The sequence below is a fragment of the Corylus avellana genome, chromosome 8 (assembly GCF_965113065.1).
Source record: "Corylus avellana chromosome 8, dhCorAvel1.hap1.2, whole genome shotgun sequence".
NCBI lineage: Eukaryota > Viridiplantae > Streptophyta > Magnoliopsida > Fagales > Betulaceae > Corylus > Corylus avellana.
Window position 1 is genome coordinate 19,283,124 of NC_142497.1, and position 25,263 is coordinate 19,308,386.

General features: G+C 36.8%; 3 protein-coding genes, 1 non-coding gene and 1 pseudogene across 5 annotated transcripts; 1 reads left to right on the forward strand and 4 right to left on the reverse strand.

The window, feature by feature from the left end:
* Positions 1-1,496: 1,496 nt before the first annotated feature.
* On the reverse strand, positions 1,497-1,570 carry TRNAV-AAC (transfer RNA valine (anticodon AAC)). Its single transcript has one exon. It is a non-coding gene; the product is annotated as a tRNA-Val (tRNA).
* Positions 1,571-1,686: 116 nt separating this feature from the next.
* Positions 1,687-5,368, forward strand: LOC132163463 (RNA-binding (RRM/RBD/RNP motifs) family protein). The gene is made up of 5 exons (XM_059573763.2): positions 1,687-1,967; positions 2,082-2,210; positions 3,201-3,269; positions 3,356-3,537; positions 4,867-5,368. The coding sequence occupies exons 1-5, from the start codon at positions 1,803-1,805 to the stop codon at positions 5,045-5,047; spliced, it is 726 nt and encodes a 241-aa protein (XP_059429746.1). The 5' UTR covers positions 1,687-1,802; the 3' UTR covers positions 5,048-5,368.
* Positions 5,369-6,771: 1,403 nt separating this feature from the next.
* Positions 6,772-12,690, reverse strand: LOC132163462 (K-stimulated pyrophosphate-energized sodium pump protein). The gene is made up of 11 exons (XM_059573762.2): positions 12,360-12,690; positions 11,975-12,059; positions 11,453-11,649; positions 10,103-10,185; positions 9,144-9,189; positions 8,983-9,039; positions 8,761-8,815; positions 8,584-8,684; positions 8,407-8,470; positions 8,185-8,318; positions 6,772-7,128 (listed from the first exon to the last, which is right to left on the reverse strand). Exons 1-11 carry the CDS (start codon positions 12,444-12,446, stop codon positions 6,964-6,966), a joined length of 1,074 nt encoding a protein of 357 aa, XP_059429745.2. The 5' UTR covers positions 12,447-12,690; the 3' UTR covers positions 6,772-6,963.
* Positions 12,691-14,685: 1,995 nt separating this feature from the next.
* Positions 14,686-19,399, reverse strand: LOC132163461 (scarecrow-like protein 34; annotated as a pseudogene). Its single transcript, XR_015913003.1, has 4 exons — positions 17,751-19,399; position 17,660; positions 15,060-16,229; positions 14,686-14,947 (listed from the first exon to the last, which is right to left on the reverse strand). The product of XR_015913003.1 is annotated as a scarecrow-like protein 34 (transcript).
* A 2,245-nt stretch (positions 19,400-21,644) lies between these two features.
* LOC132163061 (cytochrome P450 87A3-like) lies at positions 21,645-24,950 on the reverse strand. The gene is made up of 7 exons (XM_088518817.1): positions 24,793-24,950; positions 24,570-24,680; positions 24,345-24,399; positions 24,085-24,234; positions 22,690-22,785; positions 22,309-22,382; positions 21,645-21,735 (listed from the first exon to the last, which is right to left on the reverse strand). Exons 1-7 carry the CDS (start codon positions 24,948-24,950, stop codon positions 21,645-21,647), a joined length of 735 nt encoding a protein of 244 aa, XP_088374943.1.
* Positions 24,951-25,263: the final 313 nt, after the last annotated feature.

Below are 25,263 nucleotides of genomic sequence, written 5' to 3' on the forward strand. Positions count from 1 at the left end.
ATTTAGCATGTGCCTAGCTTCTTTGATGCGAAGGAAAAATATCTCTCTTCATTAATTATTGGAAACAAAGCAAAATAATTCAGATGGAACGAACAAGCCCAATTGCCTAGAGTCATTTTAAATACTTAATTTTTATCCCACTTCTATACAATTAGCTTTAAAATACAACTCAACACTGCATTACACAAATTTGGGTGATTTTACACACGCTGCGGCGGTGTGTGGTAAGTGAGGTTGGCCGTACGTTGGCAGGGACTACAGACAAAGGGTAAAGATATTGAGCACGCCCGGCGTGCTTCAACAGTGAAGCACGCCGGACGTGATTTTTTTTTTTATTATTATTTTATTATTTTAATTTTTTTGAAAAAAAAAAAAAAAAAATTTTTTAGCCTGGCGTGCTTCACTGTTGAAGCACGCCGGCGTAAGTTGTATCATGACTCACAGACAAATGGTCCAAAAATGGGTAATTGCGTACCCCGTTTATTTCTGTTTATTTTTGTATTTTCACACATTCGGTTATAATTGGTAATCAAATATATATATATAACAAAGCCCACCTTATTGGGCCCAATAAGCCTTAATTATTTTTTAAAATGTGGCCAAAAATGTTCATTATTATTATTATTTTTTTAAAAATGCAAATAACATATAATAACCACATTAACTGTTCGGAGTAAAAATAGGAAGTGGATCCTCTCCGATCCACAATGGATTAAAAAGTATTCAGTTCATGATTAAGATTTAAGAAATCCTAGGGCCATAAATAGGACACGTGTCCTACTAATAAAAACAATATATATATTATTTAAAATTTTAAAAATAAATAAATAACAAATTAATAAGAAAAAAGGGGTGGCTGACCACCCCACCTTGGCCATAGGGGGTGGCCAGCCACCCCCATTTTAGCTAGGGGTGGCTCGATGGCCACCCCCAACGTGCAAAAGGGGGGTGGCTGAACCATCCCCAAGGGCAATGGGGTGGGTTTGGCCACCCCAGGCCGGCCACCCCTTGGGCCAAAATGGGGGTGGTCGGCCACCCACTATGGCCAAGACCCCATTATTTATTATTGTTGTTATTATTATTATTTTTTTTTATTAGTAAGACACGTGTTACATTTGTGGAACTAGGATAAACTAGATACTCTCTAGTCTATTAATGTAGATGCGAATAATAACAATATCTGCATCCGCAAAATGCGGATAATGATTTTTTGTATTTGCATCCGCATATTTTTATGGACAAAAAATCATTATCCGCATTTTGCGAATGCAGATGCAGATATTGCTATTATTTGCATTCGCATCCGCATTTGAATTTGCACCCCTACTCAAAACTATTTTTATACTTACGTAATATAATAAAAGATTAAAAAAAAAAATACCATCCGAAAAGATCACACACATTCATTGTAAACATGACTGTGGTATTGGTAATTCTATGAACAAGAGAGAGAATCTGCCACCAGTCTCAAAAATAAAAAAGCATTTTGTAAGGAATGGCGTCGCCCGGGTTCGAACCGGAGACCTTCAGTGTGTTAGACTGACGTGATAACCAACTACACCACGACACCATGCTACTGGTAATAGGATTCACACTTTTAATTATATAATATTAAAGCAAGACCTAATAATAGTACGACCATACCGCGTGAAGGCACTGTGCCTTCTGACTGCGACTCTTCTCTCCTCGTCAATCTTCTAAGTTCTAACCCTTTTCTTTCGCTCTCTCTCTCTCTCTCTCATTTCCAAGATCTCTCTCTCTGTAGCTCCTAGGGTTTTTTCTCTCTCTCTCTCTCTAGAAACATGTCGACCGCTTTAGACATGGCCCTGGACGATATCATCAAGAGCAACAAGCAGTCCGGATCCGGCGCCAGAGGCCGTAGCCGGGCGTCCGCTCCTGGTCCGGGACCAGCTCGCCGCATCCCCAACCGCGCCGCCAACCGTACGGGGCCTTACGCCACGGCCAAGGTGACCTAGGGTTCCGATTGTTCATATAGATTTAGCGTTTCTTTAAATTAAATGGTTTGTTATGTTCTTCGCTACGATTTATTCTCTGATTTGTTTGATTGTATGTCAAATTAGGCGCCAGAGTCGACGTGGCAGCACGATATGTTCATGGATGAGAATTTGGGTCGAGCCTCTGCCATAGAGACCGGGACCAAGCTCTACATATCCAATCTCGATTACGGTGTTTCCAACGAGGACATTAAGGTACTTTTCAATATTTCTTCTCTGGTGGTCAAAATTTGCTCCTTCAGTTTTGGATCGTTCATAGCTTTGCCTGCTATATTAGTTCAATAGGAGAAGAAAAGGGTAAAAAGTACATTTTTTTTTTATCACCAGATTCGAAAGGACCGTATAAGTAAAACCGTACGAGATCGGATCTATTAGCGTCTGTTAAATTATGACTTTGAATATAACGCTGCAACCAACGATTGTAAATAATCAGGAGGGTGAGGTTCCATTGTTTTACTTTTTCAAATCATGAAATGGTAAATCGTCACTTTTTCTCTAAGTAGCAAGTATGTGGTCTGCACGTGGTAGATTTTGTTATGTTGGAAAGATAGGGATATGGGTATAAGATGGGTTTTGATTAAACCTCGTTGTTTGCAATATACTTCTTAGAGAAGGTTATTTTGTTTGAGACCATGTCTTTAAATTGATCGTGTTTGCAAGGATATGGACTGGATACCATGGTTCTATGATGTCCTCAAAATTTCCTTTTTTTCCTGCGTACTTGGGCCACTCCTTGGTAGTTATTTAAATTGTTTCTCTTTTGGGTTCATGTTTCCTGCATTCAGTACACTTCTTAGAGGGTTTTTGTTGGCAATGTTTAATGGGCCAATACACTTTACATGAGGTAGATCTCTTAGGCTTTTTACCCATGGAGAGACTTCCTTGTTCTTCCACCCATGAAATTCATTTGCTCTCATTTGAATTCTAATTCCTTGTGGCATTTGTATGCCCTTTTTCGGCATGTTTATTGAATTGAGATCTATCTGCTTATGATTCTGTTTATAAGCTTATGACTCTGGTGTTGTCCATGTGCATGTACTCATATTGTAGCTGCTATGATTTCATTCCCTTTTCTTTCTTTACTTGAGGTGATGGGAATTGCATTTTTTTTATTTAAAAAACTTTTGTTGGTTGAGAGGCATCTTTACATTATTTGTTTTCTAATCTTACTTTAAACATGTGCAGGAACTGTTTGCTGAAGTTGGTGACCTCAAGCGTTATTCAATCCATTATGACAGGAGCGGGAGATCGAAGGTATCTTGTCAAGTTTGGCATAAGTAGGTCCTTCTGATGAATTCTTTCTGTCCTGCTGTGGTTTAGAAAAAAACTGTTTTTCCTAGGGAACGGCCGAAGTAGTATTCTCCAGACGAGCAGATGGTGTGGCAGCTGTTAAGAGATACAACAATGTTCAGCTTGACGGGAAACCAATGAAGATAGAGATTGTGGGAACAAACATTGCAACACCTGCTGTGCCTCCAGCAGCTAATGGCACTTTTGGAAATTCAAACGGGATTCCCCGAGGGTATGCACTCTCTGAAAAAAAAAATCACTTCCATTGTTCTTGTGAATTTAGGTTATAATGGTGTTAAGTTTCTGTGTCTTGTTTGCTATGCTTGGGATGGCCTATTTGGCATCAAGTTTTGTGTCTTGTTTATTATGCTTGGGGCCTTTCCACTTATTTACAATATTAGTAGTTATCATATTCAGAGGGCATGCTTGCTTTGCATTATTGTTGATATCCCAATAATGGTTTGTCTTTGCTAAATGTTCTTTTGGAATAAAGTGTGTGCTGTGCCATGGTTTCGTATATTGAATATAGGAATATTTGGCTGTCAAATTGGTTGAAGAAAGTTTTGACAGTTCAGCTTATTCAGTGTATTGTCATTTATGTTTTAAATATCCATGATATAGATGTGTAGTAGGGGGCATGCATTTTGCTTGTACCAACTTGCTGGGAAATGCATGAAATTTAGAGAGAATTATTTCAAAGCTCTGTTTATTAGCTGTTAAGCAATTAAAAAAAAAGGTTGTTGGCATGCACGAATTTTGGTTTTTTGTTGCTAAAGGTCAGTCTACACTAGGAATATTATTAATATTTGCAGTTTTTACTGCCAGTATATAGGTGTATTTGTAACACTCCTGCCCCATATTGGGAGGGTTTAAGGGGGGAGGGGGAGTTTGTAATACTTCATTCTCATATTGGGAAGGTGGATGGTTTATAAAGATATTAATGGGTGCTAAGTCCCACATTACTTACTAGGTGAAATTGGGCTTTATAAGTGATTCTAGGAAAGCTCTAAATTGACTAGTCTTTTTTGAGGTGATAGTGTAGATGCGGCGGACACATTTCCTTGAGTCATTATAGTATTGTGGTGACAGTTTTTTGTTTTTGTTTTTCTATTGGGTTGAATGAAAGAACTGATGGATTCAAAAGAATAAATAGAGTATTATTAATATCTAAAATGCATTTAACGCGTAAGTAGAACTTTTTAATATTATAGTTTGAGAAAAATGAATGATTCTCTGTGAAAATTACCAGTTGTCTATACTGGAAATGTGTCTTTGAGCTAGGATCTTTGTAGTTTCTTTTTTTTTTTTTTGGGAATTTGGAACTAATCAAGCTATGGTATGATCCATTTGTGATTTTAATCCACTCGCAGAATCTGGTTTACATTTATTTGGCCTTGTTGGATGTGCCACACCATTTTTTGTTTAATTCAATGTTACTATTTGTTTTTGTGGGTTAATAATTTGTTGTTAGTACCTTTTCTAGTATATGCTTTCTCATGTGCTGCTGATGTAAAATGATATGGCAGTTTTGATTAATGTGTTCAACATGGTTAATGAACAGTGGACAAGGTAGGGGTGGTGCACCAGGACGGCCACGTGGTAGCAGTGGTAGCAGTGGTGGCCGAGGCATTGGAAGGGGTCGTGGACGTGGACGGGGAAGAGGCCGTGGTGAAAAGTTATCTCAGGAAGATCTTGATGCCGACCTGGAAAAGTATCATGAGGAAGCAAAGCAGAAAGATTAAAGGCATTATCATGTTTTATTGTTTGGCTATTACAATCTCCCGTGGCCTTCTGCTGTGTGGTGATGCAACAATCTCATATATTTTGTGTATCTCTACCAAAATCCTACTTAAGAGAAAAGAGGAAAAAACTACCCGTAGAGTGAACTGTTAGAATCTTTGTTATAAGGAGTTTGGCCTGTTAATGTCGATTGTTCCTTTGACTTGGTATACGTTATGTGGGTTGATGGACAGCTGTCACTATGTAATCTGAACCCATGCTTTTGGCTTTTTAGCTTCCTAAGTTCTTTTTGTTACATTCAACGAGTCGGAGTTTGGAAGCGAGGCCTTATTTTCTCTCTGGTTACTCCATATGCAAAGAAAACTCTGGCTGCAAATGTGGGAGAATTGAGCCTTGCTGAAATCACCCACAGCTGCAACATCTTTTGGTTATGAATGCATCGTAAAACTGGGAGACTTCGATTGAGGTAGATGATCTCTTTATGTTTTTTTTTTTTATTTGTCTGTGCACTCATAAATTTTATACTGTGTTCATATAATGCAGTTGATTTAGTTGGTTGGTCGAGTTACATCTGTTGTATGTTTTGGCCAGGGAAATGTTAGTTCCCCTGTTTATTATTATGGATCTCTAATGTATTCATAGTAGATCATGTGGAACCGCGCTGCTTCAGTTCAACTTGAGGCCGTGTTGGTGGCAGACATGGTGTCAACACCTTAGCAAGGTTGACATATGTAGGGATCAAACCTGGAACCTGGGTCAACTAGTAAGGATTACATTGATGCTCAGAATCGTGCACTACCTTAAAGGCTTCCGTCTCTGGAAGGAGTGCCTTTTTGGTTTAAGGTAATGATGCCTGAATATTTGTGAAAGTAAATACCTGAAAGTATTAAGCTCCCCTCATCCTGACATTTGTGGTCACACAGTCTCTCCCTCGTTGTACTTTATCTGGAAAAGAGTCCATTATTTGCTGCTTGATAATGAAACTGAGGGAGTCGACTCGGATCAGTTGGTGGATCTCGTCTTCTTTCTGTGGCCAATTGATGGCATGTTCCATGAGAGCAAGAGCCTGCTTAGTTGCTTTTCTGCTGCTGCCTGATTCGGGTGTTACCCAACTTCATTTCCTTTCTAATTGATGCAGAATTTTGTTTAATACGCTGCACCATGAAATTTTAGACGATTGGTGCTGTATTTGCATTAGGATGCCAGTTTTTGTGCCAAATTTGACCATTCTGCTCATGTTCTCTCTCTGTCGCGCCGCCTGCTTGTGATTATCTGGATTTTCAGTTTTAACACGTTCAATCTCATACACTTGAAAGCTCAAGAATCATTCTTTTTATTTTTTACTTTCTTGGGAGTTAGTAATCAAAGACTTCAATTCCCTATTTACGTATGTATTTTGGGCTGTCTTCCTTTGCTATATAAATCTGTTCGGTTCTCTGTTACTCAACACAAAATATGTTTTGAATGTGGCTTGCGTCAGTCTGTTTTCTTTGCTGAGTTCTGTCACGTGGAAATAGATGGGCAAGGCCAAATCTTTCTTAAACGTCTGTATGATTTATCTATTTCCCTTGTTTAATCGAAGAAAGCTGTATGTATACTAAGAAATTATATTTGGCAAGACATGGTTAGAAAGCATCTAAAATAGGAAAAGAAAATTGAATAAATGAGCAACCGTATGCGAGCAATACTAGACAACAAATTCTCATTAAAATATCTCTTTAAAAAAAAAAAAAAAATCTCATTAAAATATCAAATTTGTTGGGTACAAAGTACCCCATGTTCTACAAAGAAACATTGGTACGATTGACCACCCCTCGACAATAAAATAAGAGAGGCTAATGGGAAAACAAAAGATAGACATACACTACACAATTTTAAATCTTTCAAGAGATTTTCAGTTTTGACTCTACATGAAATTCTATGGCCTTTTCAGCTTCTCCCAACTGGAAAATACCAACCTTAACAGAGAGTATAGCACGGCCTTTATGCAAGAGATTACGAAGTTCCAACATGAGGAGGGCCAATACCATGGATATAGCAATCGGAAAAAGAGGCTTATAAGATGCCGAGGGTATCTCCCAATCTGTACCACAGCAATTAATCTTATGTCAGAAAAATCCTCTGACAAATTAAAAAGATATGAAAGGGGAAACTCTGTGAATTGTTATGACTTGACCTTGTCAAGCATGGGACTAAATTATCACCAAACAACTTGGTCTCAATCATCTTCCTAAATCGTACTCTTACTAATTGAATGGATTCCACTTATATAAATTAGTTCTGCTAATTCGTCTAATCAAGATGACTCTTACCAAACAATTTGGGGTGCGTATACCTATTGCAGCATACACTAGAAGCATAAATGAACAAGATAGTTGATCTATATTAAATAAAAATGCATAATGTGGGTCTAAGTGATATATATATATATCCTAAGCATGTGGGCCTAAGTGATAAGCAGTGCATGAGTAGTTGCCACATTCATTGGCAGATTCTAGGGCACGTTGAAAGCGAGTCTTGCTATGCGGCTAACAAGCGTCGGACATATATTAAAAAAAAATAATAAAAAAAATTTTGTTATTATTTTTTTGTTAGTTAAGTTTCTATGAGTTAATATTTAGTTTTTAATGCCTCAAAACTTGTTTTTGGATTCAAAACTAAAACCTAAGGGTAGAAGGTTAATCCTTTAGGGATGGTATCACCAAAAAAGGATTCAATCATCCTAAATTTGGTGCTAATGCCTCAAATTTGGTGCTAATACCTCAAATTTGAATTCCCTTTTAATATCTCTTCTTCAATTTAAAAAGAAAACAAAAAAACAAAACAAAATGTCTGACGCTTGGCTGCCTCAATTTGGCAGCCAGAAATCTCTATTCCTTGAAAGCCTTTCTTTCTCTCGTAGGGTTGACACCAAGCATCACAGCTCTTTGAGTAAACCTAAAAGCCTTTTTGAGTATGATAAACACCCAACCAAAACCTTCTGCTCTATAATTAACTTGCATACTCTTCAAACAGTTATAATGGACACATACGAATATTGATAATAATGAACTTGTTGTGAGCTTAATGCCAATACAAGTTCATTAATAACTAGCAATTTTATATTTTAGGCCAACTAATTCAGAAAAATATAACTCACAGGAAAAAGCAAATCTAGTGCATCCCAGGCAGCATGACGAACGGCTCTTGTAGGATACATTGGACCACCAGGAGATGTGAAGCTATATAAACACGTCTTTAACCTTGTACTTGTGGTCATTCTTAGTTCCATGCCTGCAAAAATTAATAACCACATTGATCGGAAAAACAGCCATAAGATGTCAAATACAAAACATATTAGATCTCATAGATGGTTGAATACCCTGGAGAACTATAAGGTGTGAAAGGTAATGGAGCAGTACTGGTTCCACCTTTAACTTTAGAAGCTGAAGATAGAAGAATTTAACACAATATTAAAAGGGTTACACGTGTATGATCCAGTACACAACTATTTGGGAAAAAAAAGTTATATGCGGTGAAGATGGTCAATCGGATATACCTGATCAGCAAGTTCAATAACGAAGAAGTCTGCTGGACCACCAACCAAGAAAGCATTTGGAAAATCTGGAAAATGTTTTAAGAAACTTTCAAGCTTGTCACCTGCATGAACGGCAACACGATGAAGAAATATGCACTATTTTGTTAAAGAGAGTATCAGCTGCACTGTAAAGCCTACCTGAATTGTAGAAAATTATGAACCTTGAGAGTAAAAGATACAGATCTCTCTGGGCCTGAGATTAGATAAATAATTGCCGACAGTTAAGGAAACACAAACTACAGATAATAATTGGATAATGGTTCCACAGTCGAGTTGTATTCATAGGATTATACATGAAAGCTCAACCACATAAAAGGAAAGTATCAGCATGTAAGATCTGAAAGGACAACAACGACTGACCTGCACAGGAATCTTGTTTAAGCGTGTGGGCTCCAGTGCAACTTCCTCAAGGAGATACTGAGTTCAGTGGAAAAAATTAAGGTTAAAATAAAAGAAAATCATGACATTGTTCAGCCAATAGATGCTGGAATGTAAAATTTCATATGTGGAAGGGCTCTTACATGAAAGAGGGATTGAAAACGCCTAGAATTTGTTTGGCTGTCAATCCTGAAAATAACCATACAATGATTATTACAACAACGTATTAAAATCCTACTTACCATTAATCTAAACAGGGGATTGTAAAAGCACAAAAACAGAATACTGTCAATTGATTACTCTAAAAGAAGAGGATGAGAACGATAATAATAGCAATAAAAAACAACAACAACAATAATAAATAAAAATTCAGGGCCCTCATGCACCCATTTGTCGGCACCCTAATTCTCAACTGCAATGAAAATTAAATACAGAAGAAATCTTATAAACCATTCATGAAAACTACTATAAAGGTAACAGTATAAAAAATAAAATTTACTACTGCCCTTTTGGGTTTCGAGGGAGATTATCAGGCTGGGATGGGGTTCAGAGAAATCATGGGTTACAGGAAAGAGAGGATCAAGAATAACAATACAGCAGTACATCAAATATTAGTTTTTGCTGCATGATTATACAGAAACAGCGATGGTAAAAACACACACATAAAAATGTGTGTTTTTTTTTTTAAAAAAAAAAAACAAGAATACATCTTACAGTATGGGCTACTGTCAAGTTTTTGTTATGTTGCATTCAACACCCAAAAAAGAAAAAGAAAAAGAAAAAGAAAAAGATCTTGATAGAACAAGTGACACCTAACACTTAGAGCAATAAAGATGGAGGAAAGCAAACAAAAACAGAAAATTTGAAATAACTGAGGACAACACAAATATCCCTTGCTCCAAAACCTCGGAAGTCAAATAGAGCACAAAGGACAGAGTGAAAGTAAACTTCAAAAATCTTTCCATCAGCATTATCTAGAGAAGGCACTCAACATTCAATAGAAATTGGAAATACTGCAGTGCAACTCCAAACGTTATCGGTAACCAGCTTGACACTAGCCAATCAACCAATTATAATCCACATATATTTTCGATATTCGTACCATAAAACATTTGAAGCACCTTGAACAAGAGCAGATGAGTAACGGAGGAGGACTTCAGAATTGTCAAGTTGAACTTCAAACAGCTGCAAAAGAAAAACAGAAATATGTACTACTCAACATCATATGAACATCAGTGTAGAGGCGTAAATAAGTAATCATCACAAGCCTTCAATGAATTAGACAGATTTGTTGGAATCCATATATAACAAAATATCACAATTAAGCTCCACAGGGGCTATTCATGCTGAGCAAACCATGATAGGTACATACCTCAACCCAATGGAAGAAAAAGAGTTAAATGTCAACCAGGTTCAATTGTTTAATATAAGATCCCATAAGAAATCAATTACAATCAAGCCTTCAAAAAAAAAAAACCCCAAAGAAACTGTAATTATTAATGAACCCAAGCTTTAAACGAATTATAGGGATGGAGTAACATAAATATTTTGGGCAAAAAAAAATAGACACTTTTGCATAACAAAAGTCTACAGAAACAGGGGAAACAGGGTTTGACCTAAACTCACAAGCCTTACAACATCAATCACGAATATCTGGGAGCCTCAACATGTGTCAGACATGGTTGCAATGTTTGAAGAATATTATTATTATTATTAATATTTTGATAAGTATTTCAAGAATATTATTAAGGATAAAATTCCCAAACTTTAGGACATAAGACTGATCTTATTGTATCCATGACGAATGTAATCTGTTTTTTCTTTTTAAATTGTTACAATTTTCAGTGGCGCTACGCAGATCAGCAGAAGTAGGCATTTTGAAGGTATATTTTGCATATTAGAAAAGATTGAATATGTGCCAAATTCATGTTTTATGTCCTTCACATGGCTATAGCCAACAACTAAGTAGTCTAATTCCAGAAATCCCCAATGGGAAAGTCTTCTCAGGGAGAATAAATTTAAAATGATAATCCCGTAAGTGGTGGTCCTCTACTAGACAAGTTGGCATCTCAGAAGTGGACAAGCAGCGCTTGTTATTTCTGCAGCTTAGAAAGTAACCTCTTCCTGCTTGACGACCAAATGAAAGTTGAAGCTATAAAAGCTCCCTTGATACCAGAAATAGAAATCTATTTGTTCATGTTATAAAATGCTACTTTGGCCAAAAGTTAACCTCTAAGTCTTTATTCATTTAATTATTTAATTTTTCCAACACAAGCTTCCTTAAACTTCCTTCAGCCCAATCAAATAGGTGGAATCTTGAAAAACTAAGTTGTGTGCAAAATTTGAAAATCCTCCTAGTGTAAGGTTTGAATTATCAAACAAGATCAATAATCATTGGTGTAAAACAGAATGCAATTCAATCCAAACAATAATTATATGCAAGCCAACATACCCATTTGTGGAACAAAAGTGTAAAAATATGGGATGCAAATGACTGGCTCCATAGCTGGACAATCAAATCAAGGATGGGCTTTCCACTCTCGGGCACCAGAACATAATAATCCGCAAGAACATCAAAAAAGCATAATGGACCACTAGTACCATCCTCTGCAGGACAAATCATTCCTTCTTCTCGCGTGAGAATCATATCTGTTTCAGTTTCATTTGAAAAATATGAGAACACTTTATGTAATATTCGTTTTTATTGGGATGAATAACGTAATTGTTGTTTGTAACACTACAAAATTTAAGTTTTGTTGGTCGTGATGGAAAAAAATCCCATAAGCTACTAGACAAACTCTAATAAAATCAATCTCTAATCTATATCAACAAACAATTAGTAATTTAGTATGATTTGCCACTGCACTTGAGCAAAAGTCCCGAATAGGTTTTCAACGTTTTTCCTTCATCATTGTCTACGAAAACATTGCATCAAAATGAGAAAATAGGCAGGCATTGCACAACCTCGACTCACCTCTCGCTCGGTCATCAACCTCTAAAGCAATGTCAGCAAACAGCTCTCGCAACAACTTGGGACTCTGCGAAGGAGAAGCTTGCGCCTACCACAAATGAAGGCACAAATAAACAATCTCTTCCAATATATTGCACGAATTATTCTCTCACAATCCAAACACTACCTAGACTAATTCATTCAAACAAGCAACTTCGTAATAAACAAGCTTTTGGTTGCCGAGAAAACTAAGAAGGAAAACAAAAAAACAAAATTTGTCCTACAACACTCGTTGACAGCTCCCGAACAATCAAAAAACAGTTCAACACACCCAATCCCGTTTTCATTTTCCCACATTTTCTCAGCAAGCGAACGGGGAAAAGAAAATCAGAGAGCAAAGAGAACGAACCCGCCGGAGCGTCTTCTCGATTTCTTGGGCGAGAGCACTGAGATAAGCAGAGCTCCGGAGCGTTGCGGAAGCTTGAGCTTGTATCATTCTGATGGAAAACAATCCAATCCAAGCAAAACAAAACAAAACAAAAAAATAGCATTTGAGAAAACACACACAGAGCCCCCCAAAAAACCCAAACAAACCCTAACCCCGAATCCGATCCAAACACGCCGTTAACATCGCCGATTACGGGTTTCTTCAATTGTCACAAACCGCTTCAGACGAAAGTGGAAGAAGAGGGTTGGGAAGATTTTGAAGTAACTGTTTGCGGAGTTTTACAGACATTATGATTGCGCATTTATGACGCCTAGTGTTATTTTATTATATTATTTAGATATATGAGAATTTCGTTGACGTGGAGCTTTGTAAGTGGGGGTAGGGGTGGCGTGACGTGTAGCGGAGATTTTCCACGTGTTGGATGATTTTGGATTGCCATAAAAATAACTTATCTCAACGCTGGCTTGTAGAAAGCGACGAAATTAAGGCCACTCTTTTATTTATTTATTTATTTTTCTAAACAAATTAAGAAATGGTATAAGAATTCAAAACACCTAAAAAAATGTGTACTTGGATCCTCTCCAGAACAAGTTAGTTGTTTTTAAGGGATAATTTTATCATTTTTGAGCTTCTTATTTTTTATTTAAACAAAAATACCCTTTTAAAACAATTAAATGGATCCCGTCCATTTCAAATGAAACAAAGAGGATCTTTCTCCCAAAAACAAAAATGTGGGGTTTCCAACAGCAAATTTAAATCCAAAATTAATGTGGCACATTAACAAAGGCTCTAAACAGTCGTTCTTTCCATCGAAAGGCTTGAAAAATGCCACATATTAAAAATAGGGTTAAATACTTAATACCCTTAGGATTTGACAACTTTATTTTTTTTCCTCTGTGATTTCATTTTTATCACAAGACCCCCATGGAGTTTTGATAAATGACCAAGTTAGTTAATCTGTTAGTTGACCGTTAGGACTAACATGTGGACCAATCAGATGTTGACACGTAGTACCCATTTTAAAAAAAAAAATGTTAAAAAATGTTAAAAAAAAAGGAAAAAAGGCCACCCCCATCTGGCCGAATGGGGGTGGCCAAGGGAGTTAATACAACAATGCACTTGATTTCAAAGAGAGAGAATCTATTAGGAAAAAAAAATAATCAATTTTAATATTAATATGAGCAACAATGTGAACAACTACTAATTCGAGCTTTATATGAGTTGCTCACGAGCTTAACCAAGTTGAGCCGAGTTTGCTTCGTTTAATATTTGAACCAGTATTTATGTTCATGAAACGCATCATTTAATAATCGAGTCGAATACAAGCCGAACCCGAACTTGCTCACGAGGGCATCGCTCACTTAACACCCTTACTTATAGTTGAATTTTCTCCAGATTTGCCTCAAATCATTGAATTCTCATTTAACTTTACGTATCATGTTTCCTTCTCACTCACACCCTTGAAGAATCGCTCAACTATAGAACTAAATATAGAAAAATATATAGCGAAAACTAGGGCGCCGAAAACAAACAGTATATCAGAAAATCCAAAATATGAATTATCCCATTTAACTTCTAGATCTACTCTCTATTTTCTTTGGCCTACTGCAATCACCAAACAGAGTAATGTTATTAGTCCTCCTAGAGTCTTACTAGGATCCTCTCAAATGTGATTCAGCTTTTAAATTCACATTTCAAATTCAACGGTAATTTTAAAAGCCACATCAAATCATCCTCCGCCAATTTTAGACAATCCTTCATTCAAAAGACCCAAATTCTTCCAAGAAACAAAACTACCACAAAATTTCGACAAACCTATCAGGATAAAACCCACAACCAAAATCAACTTCGATCTCCCACAATCATTCCCCTCAGTAATCGCCCCCCATAATCCAAAACCATACACCAACATTTAGTCCAAACATTAAACAACAAAAAAGAAGATTCAAAACTTACGTTGGAGAGGGAAAAATGTTATAGCAGCCAGAATTTTAGAATGGCGCCTGCAGAACAAGCACCGCAACAGCATACATCCAACAACAATAAACAAGCTGGTGTAGCCCACAAAGAAATAGGATTCTGAATACCAAGTAGTTGTTGCTGCCCTGCATCACAGGCGCTAGCCAAGCATATATTTTTAAGATCACGAAGAATCTGTTATAGTGCTATCATTTAATATATCTGAAATTGCATCACGAACATCCAGTTCATAAAATGAAAACAAAGATACAATGCTCACAAAAATGACACAATGAAATGGCCAACAAACCAGAAGAGAACCGCAATATCATGAAATTATGATCCTTTACTTACTTTTAGTACATCATATAAAACAAACACAAAACTTCAAGCTCGGGGAAGAATATACAAAGAAGAAGGGCAAATCCCTCCTATTGCATCTAGTAATGTGGAAATTAATCTTTGTTACAAAAGTCCCAACAAACCAGTCAGTAGACAGTATTAGGGTAATTACCAGGATCTTCAAAAGGGTTTGCAGTTTGTTCCAAGTATTTTATCCTATCCATAGTTCTACCACCATTTATAAAAACCTGTAGAAAGTTCAAGAAGATAAGCATACATAGATACGTTTATAATATACCTGGACCAACAAAAGAGAGAAAAACATTCAAATTTGAACAAGAATAAAAGTTTGAACAGTACCTCAGGTATCCTTGCCAGCCCTGCCCACACTTATGAGTTACCACAAACATCTGGTTAAAGTATCCTAATTCGGCACCCAACAAGAGCAAGCATAGACAATACGGCCCTTCCATCCCTGAAGCATCCAGTGGTTGTCTTCATCAAGCACAAAATCCTTGTGGTACCATTTCTTCAACTTAGACCTGAACAAGGAAATCACCTCTTGGTCCAATGGGAGCTGCCGGAAACCAGCCCTTATAGTCCGGACCTCCCACTGCTTGTAAGTCTCGGGCCTCTCAACCCTCTCTAAGCCCTCACATGCTACAACATTCATAGCCTCCCTCCCAAGGAACTCTCTCTCAAACATCAACCTTTGTTGGTTCTCATGGGGTAAAGTAACATCAAATATGTCATACAATGCCGAGAAGTGGTAGAGTGCTTCTCGGAACCGTGTGACGAAGAAGGGGGCATTGTAGGCTCCATTAACAATAGAATGGACAAAAATATCAGGATTTATCCTCCTGATTAAATTCAAAACCGCATTGTGTGGATTAGTCTCTTCAACTGTCTCATCAAGTAGATTCTTAAACCGGTACATACAGTTCACAACAATCATCTCATTTCTATCAATCTTGAGCTCCTCAATTTGGATAGTCTCCCAGTTCTGTGATGCTAGAGCATGGTACTCAAATGGAACATTAAACCGCTCACAATAATTAGCCAGGCGACGACTGGTCTCCTCAATACTCTCTGTGGGACGGAATCCGGGTTGGGGAAGTTCTATCCCTGTAATACGTAACTTGGGAGGTTCTCCAGCTTTTTTTGAGAGCTTATGGATTAGAAGTGGCCAATGGAAACCATATTCGATACCGAAGTCTATAATATGAAGACTTGTAGCTTTCTCTGCTACTTTACGAATCATTTTTGTTGCAAAGAATAGCGAGGCCCTCATGAAAGGGGAGACTGAAAGATTAACTTTGTAAGCTTTCAATATTTCAAAAACTAAAATCCTTTTGGAAATTAAGGAACTATAAAAAATTTGAGTTCCAGTGCCATTGCCAGCCAAGCGTGCCTCAAGGCCATTAGCAAAGAAATGGGCCAACCTATGAGACCCATCACCATAAGGGGAAGAGTGCTGCCTAATCTGCTTCAGTAACTCATTTGCAGTTCTAATGTCACCTGCTGAGACAGCTTGTTGATAAGCGTCGAATGTTGCACATTCAAACCCCTTAATTTACATATGTTAATTCCTTAGCATTGTTATTTGTTTGATTTTGTTTTGTTTTTGTGTTTTCAGGATATAAATCAAGATGCAATTAATTCCATTGATTTTGGGCTTAAAAGAACACTTTGAGAAGACCTAGAAGATATGGTTAAACTTAACAAATCATGGTTAAGTTTAAATCAAATAAAGAAAAGGATTAATTCGGAATTTCTCAAATTGGAGTTAAAATCGGATTGGATTCAATTTTGGATTCTGCATACGTCTCGGTATTTTGGCCATAACTTTCAGCTCAAATATCCGATTGAGGTGATTCAAGCGGCACTGGAAAGCTAACTCAAATTTCTACAAATCATTGTGAAATAGCATTTTCTTAATTCGGAGCGCCGCATTGCCAAAATTGCCCCGCAAGATAGGAACGCAATTCTGGGCGAATCCTATTCCGATTTGGACTTAGGTTTTCTTTATCATAATTGGACTTGGACTTAAATCTCCGAAATTTATAGGATTCCTAGGGCTTTTAGGACTCTCCTAAGCCCTATAAATAGGCCTCTAAGCATTGAGAAAAAACACACCGCCTCTTAGAGCAAAATTCAGTAAATTGTCTTTGGAGCTTAGGAGATCATGAGCGGCTAAACCCATTCGTGGGGTATTGATGTAGCCCTTTCCAAGCACAATGGTTTGATTGTATTTAATTTCTAGATTTTCAATTTATGCATATTGATTGTATAATTATGAGGATTGCTACAATTGATTTATGTTCTTAATTATTAAATGCAATTGCTCTTAAATTCCAAAATCAATATTTGTGAAATTCTTCTCTTGTCTTAGAAAGTATTTTACTTTTATTGATCTCAAATCATTCTTGTTTTCTGTGATTATGAGGATGATGGTTATACAATGAGTTTAATTGACATATGATCAATAGGATTTGATAGGCCATGCCTAGGGAAGACGGATTGTACTACACCCTAGTTTAGTGTAATTTAGGTAGACAGTCCGTGCCAACCGAAGATGAGTTACACTTATTCATTGATTGTATGTATCCTGTTATAGAATTTGATAATTTATACCTAGGGAAGACGGGTCGTACCGCGTCTTAGTGGTTAGGTGGACGATCCGTGCCAACCAAAGATAGATTATGCTTATTCTTTAATAAGGTAGTTTCTTGTTTATTTATAACATGCATAGAATGAATTTATGGGATTAATTATGATTAACCATTGTTGTGCGGATAGAGGTGAAGTTAATACCCTACTCTCTCTCTCTTATTTTAAATCTCTTTTATTTTCATGCACTTTAGTTTTTAAGCAAATCAAATCAAAACCCCTTTTAATTAAGTTAACTTTGATCTTTTAATTTTGATAATTAAACCCTTGCAGTCCTTGAGGTTCGACACCCTCAATATAGCCCTATCCTACAGGATTCGTACTATTGCGAGTGGTAATTTTTATTATTGATATTTTTTTGACACAAAAATACCACATCACTTGTGCACATTGAACCAAAAGAGTCCTCAAATCTACCGTTTCCCTCTTTTTGCCCTGTTTCTTAGCACGGCTCTTCCCACCACTAACTCTTTGCGGCTGTGCATTTGGCTGTGAGGCCTTGCTTGCTTCATTATGCACGGATTCATTGTCATTGTTACCATATAGTAGAGAAAGTGCTTTAGTGGAAAGCAACACCTTATCAAACATTTCTGTTAATTCACTGTCTTCCACATAAACCACAGACTGCTAATTCCTCCTCCCCTCTTCTACATCTACATCTTCTCTCTCATGATTCTTCCTTCCCCTCAACCCATCTGGTAAATTCTCTCTCTCACCCTTCTCTCCCTTGAGTTCCACCTTTTGAACCTCTCCCTTCAACTCTGGTGATACCATGCTAGTCCCCGAATCAACCACCAACTGATTACCCCTAGGAAGGAACTTACTAGCTTCTTCTAACCCTCTCCTAAATTGCAACACAGATTCACTATCAGTAAAAATGTTATGAGCCAAAAGCTCCATGCCATCATCGATATTAGTCACGCTGTTCGACTGATTGGCTAAAAACTGTGATCCACTAGTGGGCTGCAAATTGGACTGGAAAACATAGTCACCAGGAACAACAACTTGCGAAAAAGACGACTTGTACTCCCCAACATCACTGACCCACTGTGGATCAGTACTATTGCTAGTGCTAGAACCACTATTAGTACCATAATCACCACCAGTGCCTGCAGAAAAAACATCATCCGGCCTTCCCAAGTTGAGATTGATATAAGTTGGTTCTTCCTGGTGTATATTGGGGGAAGGAGGGTATTTCTGACCGAGAGCATCATAGAAGGAATTCTCGGTGACTTTTAGACCCAAAGGGTCGTAAAACAGGCAGGGCTTGTCCTCTATGTTATCTTCCGTAAGTATCTCGCCTATGTACTTGAGAACCGTTTCCGAGAACTCAGTGTCGTCCGAGGTCGAGTCTACCCCCGGAATCTTACCCACATACGGTGTGCTCATGCTATCGCCAGCGGACGGAGCATATGGCTGTGCTGCGGGGTCCACAGTTATCGGCGGCGCGAAATCAGTGTGACCCAGGTCAGGTGAAAGCAAAGAAGTTTCAAGGAAGCTAAAATCAGGGGAGGGCCAATTGAATGTGTACTCGTTTAAAAGATCTGGGTATTGATTGGAATTGGGTGAAAAGGCATGGTCATCAGCTACCAAGACATTGTTTATGGAATCAGGCAACCCAGAAAACTTAGGATCCATAACTATTTATAATATGCCGAATCCCAGAACAAATAAACACTGAACTACTCAAACCATATCAAAGACTGGGATATATCTATAAGATAGATGTGAACAAGCTAAAGGCAAAAGAAAAGGTTTAAAGTTGAAGAACCTCAGACATCCATCGGTTTCTCCGCGAAAAGCAAACACGTTTATCTGAGAAATAGCAGAGAATTCTCAGACGCAGACCAGCAAGATGGAACCGAAGAAATTGATGAGATTACAGAGAGCGGCACTCAGCTCTGACCGAGACAATTCTGGGGACGTTCGGGAAGTTTCGAAGACGCTGTGGATGAAGACTTACAAAGGAGTCAAACTCCAATCCTGAGAGGCATTGATACATTTTCAATGTTTTGACTCGTCACTCAACTGCTAACCTTGGAGTCATTGTTTGCTGCCTTGCAGCTCAAGACGAATTATATATATATATATATATATACAAAATATTCTTTTTTTTTTCTTTTTTTTTTCACATCAATTAAATTTGCTATAATTTCTGGCCACTTCATTTTTTAACTAACATATGGACTAACTTGGTTCTTTATTAAAACTCCAGGAGAGTTCTGTGATAAAAATGAAACCACAAAAGGGAAAAAATAAAGTTGCCAAACCCCAGGGGTATTAAGTGTTTAACCCTTAAAAATATGGTATGTTAACTATGAGAATTGATATATTTTCATTAGATTCTTGCTCTCTGTGTTGTAAAAATGTTTTGAGCCAAAAACTGTTTATTTATTTATTTTAGGAAAAAATTCATTTTACCCCCCTGAAGTTTGAGGTGTTTTTCAATTAGAAGCCCAATGTTTAAAAATTTTCAATGTACCCTATATTGTTTCAAAAATTTGCAATAGAAACTTTCTGTTACTAATTTCCATCTAAGAGGATAGAAATTATCCCACGTGCGTCTCATGTGTAAACAATATGCATTCTCTTCCAATTTTGCCCCTCAGTAAAGCTAGTGAAATTACTTAAATTGCAAAATGCCTTGGGTTTTAATGAGGGGCAATTAGGTCATTTCACTAGCTTTACTGAGGGGCAAAATTGAAAGAGAATGCATATTATTCCCATGTGAGACGCACGTGAGATAATTTTCGTCCACTTAAACGGAAATTAGTAACAGATGGTCCCTATTGCAAATTTTTAAAACAATAGGGGGTACATTGAAAATTTTTAAACATTGGGGTTCAAATTGAAAAACACTTCAAACTTTAGGGGGGTAGAGTGAATTTTCCCCTTTATTTTATTTTTAAGAATAAGAATCTCTTCAAAAATGAAGAATAAATATTTTGAGAATAAAGATCTTATTGGCTATCTTTGTTGTAAGTGCACTTATGAAGTTTGTGTCCTACAATGGCAAGAGCATCTCCAACAGAGTAGGCAAACTTACTTCATGTCTTTTCTGTGTTCTTCTAAAATTGATGTGACTTTTAAAATTATTATTTGAATAAAATTTAATATTAATCTATTACAAATTCAATAATAATTTTAAGAGTCATATCAATTTTTGAGGAGGCATGATAAAGGCACAACTTTGGCCAAACTTTTCTCTTATTTTTATTTATTTATTTTTTTAAAAAAAAAAAAATTCTCAAGCAATAACATCCTATGTGATCTTTTTTTTTTTTTTTTTTTGGTATTTTTTTAAGAAAATGGTCATTATTATGAAGAAAAAGGCCATTTTCTTTTTTTTTTTTTAAAAATACCAAATGGAAAAATGACCACATAAGATGTTATTGCTTAAGAATTTTTTATTTTTTATTTTGTTTTTTAAAAAATGACCACATAAAAGAAAAATTTGACTAAAATTGTACCAAAAAATTGTGCCTTTATCATTTCTGATTTTTTAGATGAGACGAAGAAAACAAAGATCTTCGTTATAGTACTACTCCTTGTGCTTTCCTTTTATGAATGGAATGTATTCCTAGATGGGTTGGTGCTTTTATAATGTAAACAACGTCCAGATCGAAGGCCCAGAAATAAAGCACCTGTTAGCAAATGGCCGGAATCCTAGGGAATAAAGACATCTACATTTGCAAACAACAAAGTGCGACAACAATCAACCTTTTTATTTTATTTTTTTTCTGATTAAATAAGAAAATGGTTACAAGTTATCAAATTACGAAAATAGATGGACTCCTTTACAACAAACCCAAAAATAAATAGTCAACCTTATTAAGTAAGGTATAGTATTAATTGTGGAACACGGTGATTGCTTTCATTATAGGTTGGGAGGAAAATAATGTGTCTGTTTGAACGACTTGCCCTGTGATCTTGATGATTATCCAGAAGCTATGAACATCGATGCTTTTTTGAAATATGGATGTAAAAACCATCTCCAAATCCTAAAGAAGGAGACCGAATCACCTCTCCTCCCTTGATTGTGGTCCACTTATACAGGGAGGGCACATAATTGAGTTATCTCTTGAGGTAACGTTACTTTTAAAATTATCATTATATCAGAATTCAATAATGATTAATTATAAATCAAATGATAATTTTAAAAGTTATATCAACTCTAGAGACAAAAGAATGAGACAAAAGCCTTTCTTATAAAATTACTCAAACTCAAAAGTAGGTACCTGTATTTGGTGACAAAAACATGAAGAAAAACACCCATTAGAACCCAACTGAAATCTGCTCCAGAACACGACGTCGTGCCTGCTCCAAATGGTATGAAATTCTTTGCTTTGACGTTTGCCGAGATGCCCTTCAGATCATAATTGAGGAAAGATTCGAAAAATATAAGGTAATTAATTAAGCCAACTAAAATTGGTCCATGTTAAGTGATGTCAATATTGAAGGAAATTGAATGAAATAGTTAATAGAAATGATTTAGAAGAGGGACGGAGCTAGAAGTTCAATTTTAAGGGGCCAAACAGTTAAAAAAAAGAAAAAGAAAGGGGTGTGATTACCTTTTTCTCCTATCAACTATAACGCATTGTCACTTTGTTCCATGAACTGACAATCTTACTACCCGACCCTATCAAACTACCATTTTATGCCCAAAATCCCCATTCTATCAGTTAAAGGCGTTAACTTAGACGGTCAACCCGTCATATGCGTCCCACATGCCATGTTGAAATTTTATATCCCACATTTTCTCTCATCATCTACAACGTATTGTCAATTTGCTCCCATGAACTGACAATCCTACTGTGGGCACAAGTTGGTTGTAACGGCTCATGGGAGATGGTGTGGTTATCAACAAAGGAAATCTATTTTCACTTAGCTCTTATGAGACTATTAGGTAGTTTTGTGAAGTGGGGGAGAGAGAGCTTACCATTTACTTGAATGTCTTGAAGTGTTCTTCTCAGAATCCCAGGAGTAAGCAAGTCTTAGTGATTCATTGACAACCTATTTTTCCAATTCATTGGACAGTAAATAATATTTGTTAATCATAATTTAAGGGATATGTTTGTATTTGAAATATTTCAAATCATATGTAAAGCTTTGTATACTCAAATTATAAATCAATAAAATACGTAGCTTATAAGGCTTTAACATGTGTAGATGTAGAGTATATATCAAACCACTTTAATCTCTATCATTATTATTATTCCGCTTAATTATTGCATTATTAGTCTCTATTGTAAAAATAAAGCCAAATAAGCCCTTCAAGAACTAAAGAAAAAAAGGAAAGTGGGAGAATTAATCCGCTCACATGATGGGTAAAGGTCATGGATTTATATTCCTTCCACGTGAGTCCAGAATTATCATGATCTTCATCTCTACTATTAACATTTGCTTCATGCTCCTCCTAATTAATTATAATTATATAAACGTTGTTAAGAAATAAATACTGATTAAACACCAAAAATGTTGTTTTAATTTCGTCACTAATTAAGGCTCCGTTTATTTCGACGTAAAATAATTTCCGTCGGAAAATATTTTCAGGAAAGTCATTTTCTCTGAAAATGTTTTCTGCCAAAAACATTTTACGGCGTTTACCGCACACACGGAAAATAAATTTTTTTTTTTAAATATATATATTTTTTCATTAAATCATATTAAACTCTAAATTATGAAAATGTCCTGACCAAGTCTTAGAGGTGTCCGAACCAAGTCCCGTAAGGACCCCATTGCAACTCACCCGGGACCCGCCCCCACGCCTAGACCCTACAGGACCCTGTCGGGATCAGCTCGAGACCCTGGCAGGACCTGCCCAAGACCTGATAGGGACATTTTTGTAATTTAGTGTTTAATATGATTTTGCGTATACACCAAATACCAAAAAATGTTTTCTAAGAAATCATTTTCAAAGAAAATGTTTTCCGCCGAAAGTATTTTTCGACGAGTCTCGGGCAGGTCTTAGGCGAGTCTCGGCCAAGTCTCGGCGGGGTCCCGGGCAGGTCCCAACCAAGTCCTAGCGGGGTCTCAAGCAAGTCTGAGTCGGGTCTCGGGCAAGTCCTGGGTGGGTCTTGGCAGGGTCCCGATCCGATTCTGGTCAAGTCCTAGGTGGGTCCCGGGTAAGTCCGGGGCAAGGTCCTAGGTAAGTCAAGTCCCAAGCGAGTCCTAGGTAGGTCTTGTTCAGGTCTGATTAGATCCCGGGCAGGTCCTAGCGGGGTCCCAAGCGGGTCATGGGCAAGTCTCAGTCAAGTCTCGGCGAGGTCCTAGAAGTGTTTTGGTAGAGTCCGTCAATTTGAGAATGAGATGGTCAAAGTCGGAAAATAGTTTATTGTTTTAAAAACAGTAAACCATTTTTTGAAAATTAAAGAAAAATTTTCAATCAAAAGAAAAATATTTTTTGTTAACCACTATTTTAAGTCATAGTAAACACTCTAAAATGCAAAATTCATTTTCTACAAACTATTTTACTTCGTTAGTTCTTGCAACACTTGAGGGCTGTCGGTAATTAACTTAATGGCCAACGTAAGAGTTGATGATATTATCTCAAAGAGGAGAAGCCCAAACATCATATAAATAATGAGTTTTTCCGTCAAAAACGAATTGATGATCAATAATATATATGTTAAATCAATTAATAAAATTCTATTTATTATTATTATTATCTAAAAGAAGAGATAATTAAGAAATGTTTTAGATTTTGATAACTTACCTGTCGACATGTATGGTAAGTTGTGCCAGGGATGTTAATGGGGAATGTCATAAGTCCACGCAAAAAGTTAGTGAAAGATTTACCAATATTTTCCCCTGATTTCTCACCATCATAACTTAATAACTGCATGGCTGTAAAATCAAAGATCATCTGCAAATAGCCAACAAATTATAGGTAAAAATAAAGATTTTTTTTTTTAAAAAAAAGGTTTTGTTTAGCATACGAATTTCAAATTAATATATATATGGGAATGTTTTTACCGCAGCTGTACTTTTCTTCACTTCCAAACTTTGGAGCTGAGCCCAATCCTGCAACCTTTGATTAATGGCATCCTCTAACTTAGGAAGCATGTAATTGTGCTTGAGAGCCTCCGGACCAAAGTGACCCAACACTAAGTTTCGGAGGTATTTATGATTGTTTTTATGAGCATTATTATTAATTCTTTTTGAGTCTTGGTTAGAAACTTTGCAAAGGAGTCCATATACCACTGTTCCACTAGTTTTCCTTCTTGTTGGAAAACATAATGATTGAAATCTGAATCAGATGATACCACAACTGGTCGTCCTGCCAAGCTTGTCCGAAATATTGGTCTATATCTGAAACGACAGATATAATTAAAAGAGTCGAAAATGGCAAAAATAAAGTTGAGCAGATGGTGAGGATTATTGTGGGCTAGCCATAATAAAAGGGGACATGTCTGATGAGTACCTGTTTGAGACCATGAAATCCAGGGTCTGCCCAATGAGTGGGAAGCCCATAAAGCCTGGAGGCAATGTTCCATTACACTTAGGGTTCCTCCACCTATAAAGCCAATGAGTGACAGCCACTAAAAGCAAGCTAATGACAGAAAGCCAAACAGACCACATGCTTTGTACTACTGAAAATAGAGGACAGGACAAGAGTATTAGGGGAACTTTGGGTTAATTGGTTTCCAGTAAAAGAGCACGGCCTTATACAGGTGTTGTGGTGACAAATACGAGCGTTTCCTTCTTCTAAAAATGCTATATATACTCCCACTTTTGAGTGTATATTTAAATAATGCTCATCTGCATGTGTGGAGCATGAAAAGCATACACATGTGATAAGTGCTCCATTGAACCCCCCCATGTTTCTTGACCAAGGAAAGTATGATTGAAAATTTTCAAGAGTCTTGCAAGTGGGTCATAAAAAGGGAGTAGA

Bases quoted from the DNA above. Each gene is read 5' to 3' on its own strand.
- LOC132163061 (XM_088518817.1), bottom strand. From the start codon at position 24,950: ATGTGGTCTGTTTGGCTTTCTGTCATTAGCTTGCTTTTAGTGGCTGTC. The intron at 24,400-24,569 runs GTATATGGACTC...CATTAATCAAAG, and splicing joins GGAAAACTAGTGGAACAGTG to GTTGCAGGATTGGGCTCAGC. The intron at 22,786-24,084 runs GTAAGTTATCAA...ATAATTAATTAG, and splicing joins CTTACCATACATGTCGACAG to GAGGAGCATGAAGCAAATGT.
- LOC132163463 (XM_059573763.2), top strand. From the start codon at position 1,803: ATGTCGACCGCTTTAGACATGGCCCTGGACGATATCATCAAGAGCAAC. The intron at 1,968-2,081 runs GTGACCTAGGGT...ATGTCAAATTAG, and splicing joins GGCCTTACGCCACGGCCAAG to GCGCCAGAGTCGACGTGGCA. The intron at 3,270-3,355 runs GTATCTTGTCAA...TGTTTTTCCTAG, and splicing joins ACAGGAGCGGGAGATCGAAG to GGAACGGCCGAAGTAGTATT.
- LOC132163462 (XM_059573762.2), bottom strand. From the start codon at position 12,446: ATGATACAAGCTCAAGCTTCCGCAACGCTCCGGAGCTCTGCTTATCTC. The intron at 8,816-8,982 runs GTCAGTCGTTGT...ATCTAATCTCAG, and splicing joins TAAACAAGATTCCTGTGCAG to GCCCAGAGAGATCTGTATCT. The intron at 8,685-8,760 runs GTAGGCTTTACA...CCGTTCATGCAG, and splicing joins CATAATTTTCTACAATTCAG to GTGACAAGCTTGAAAGTTTC.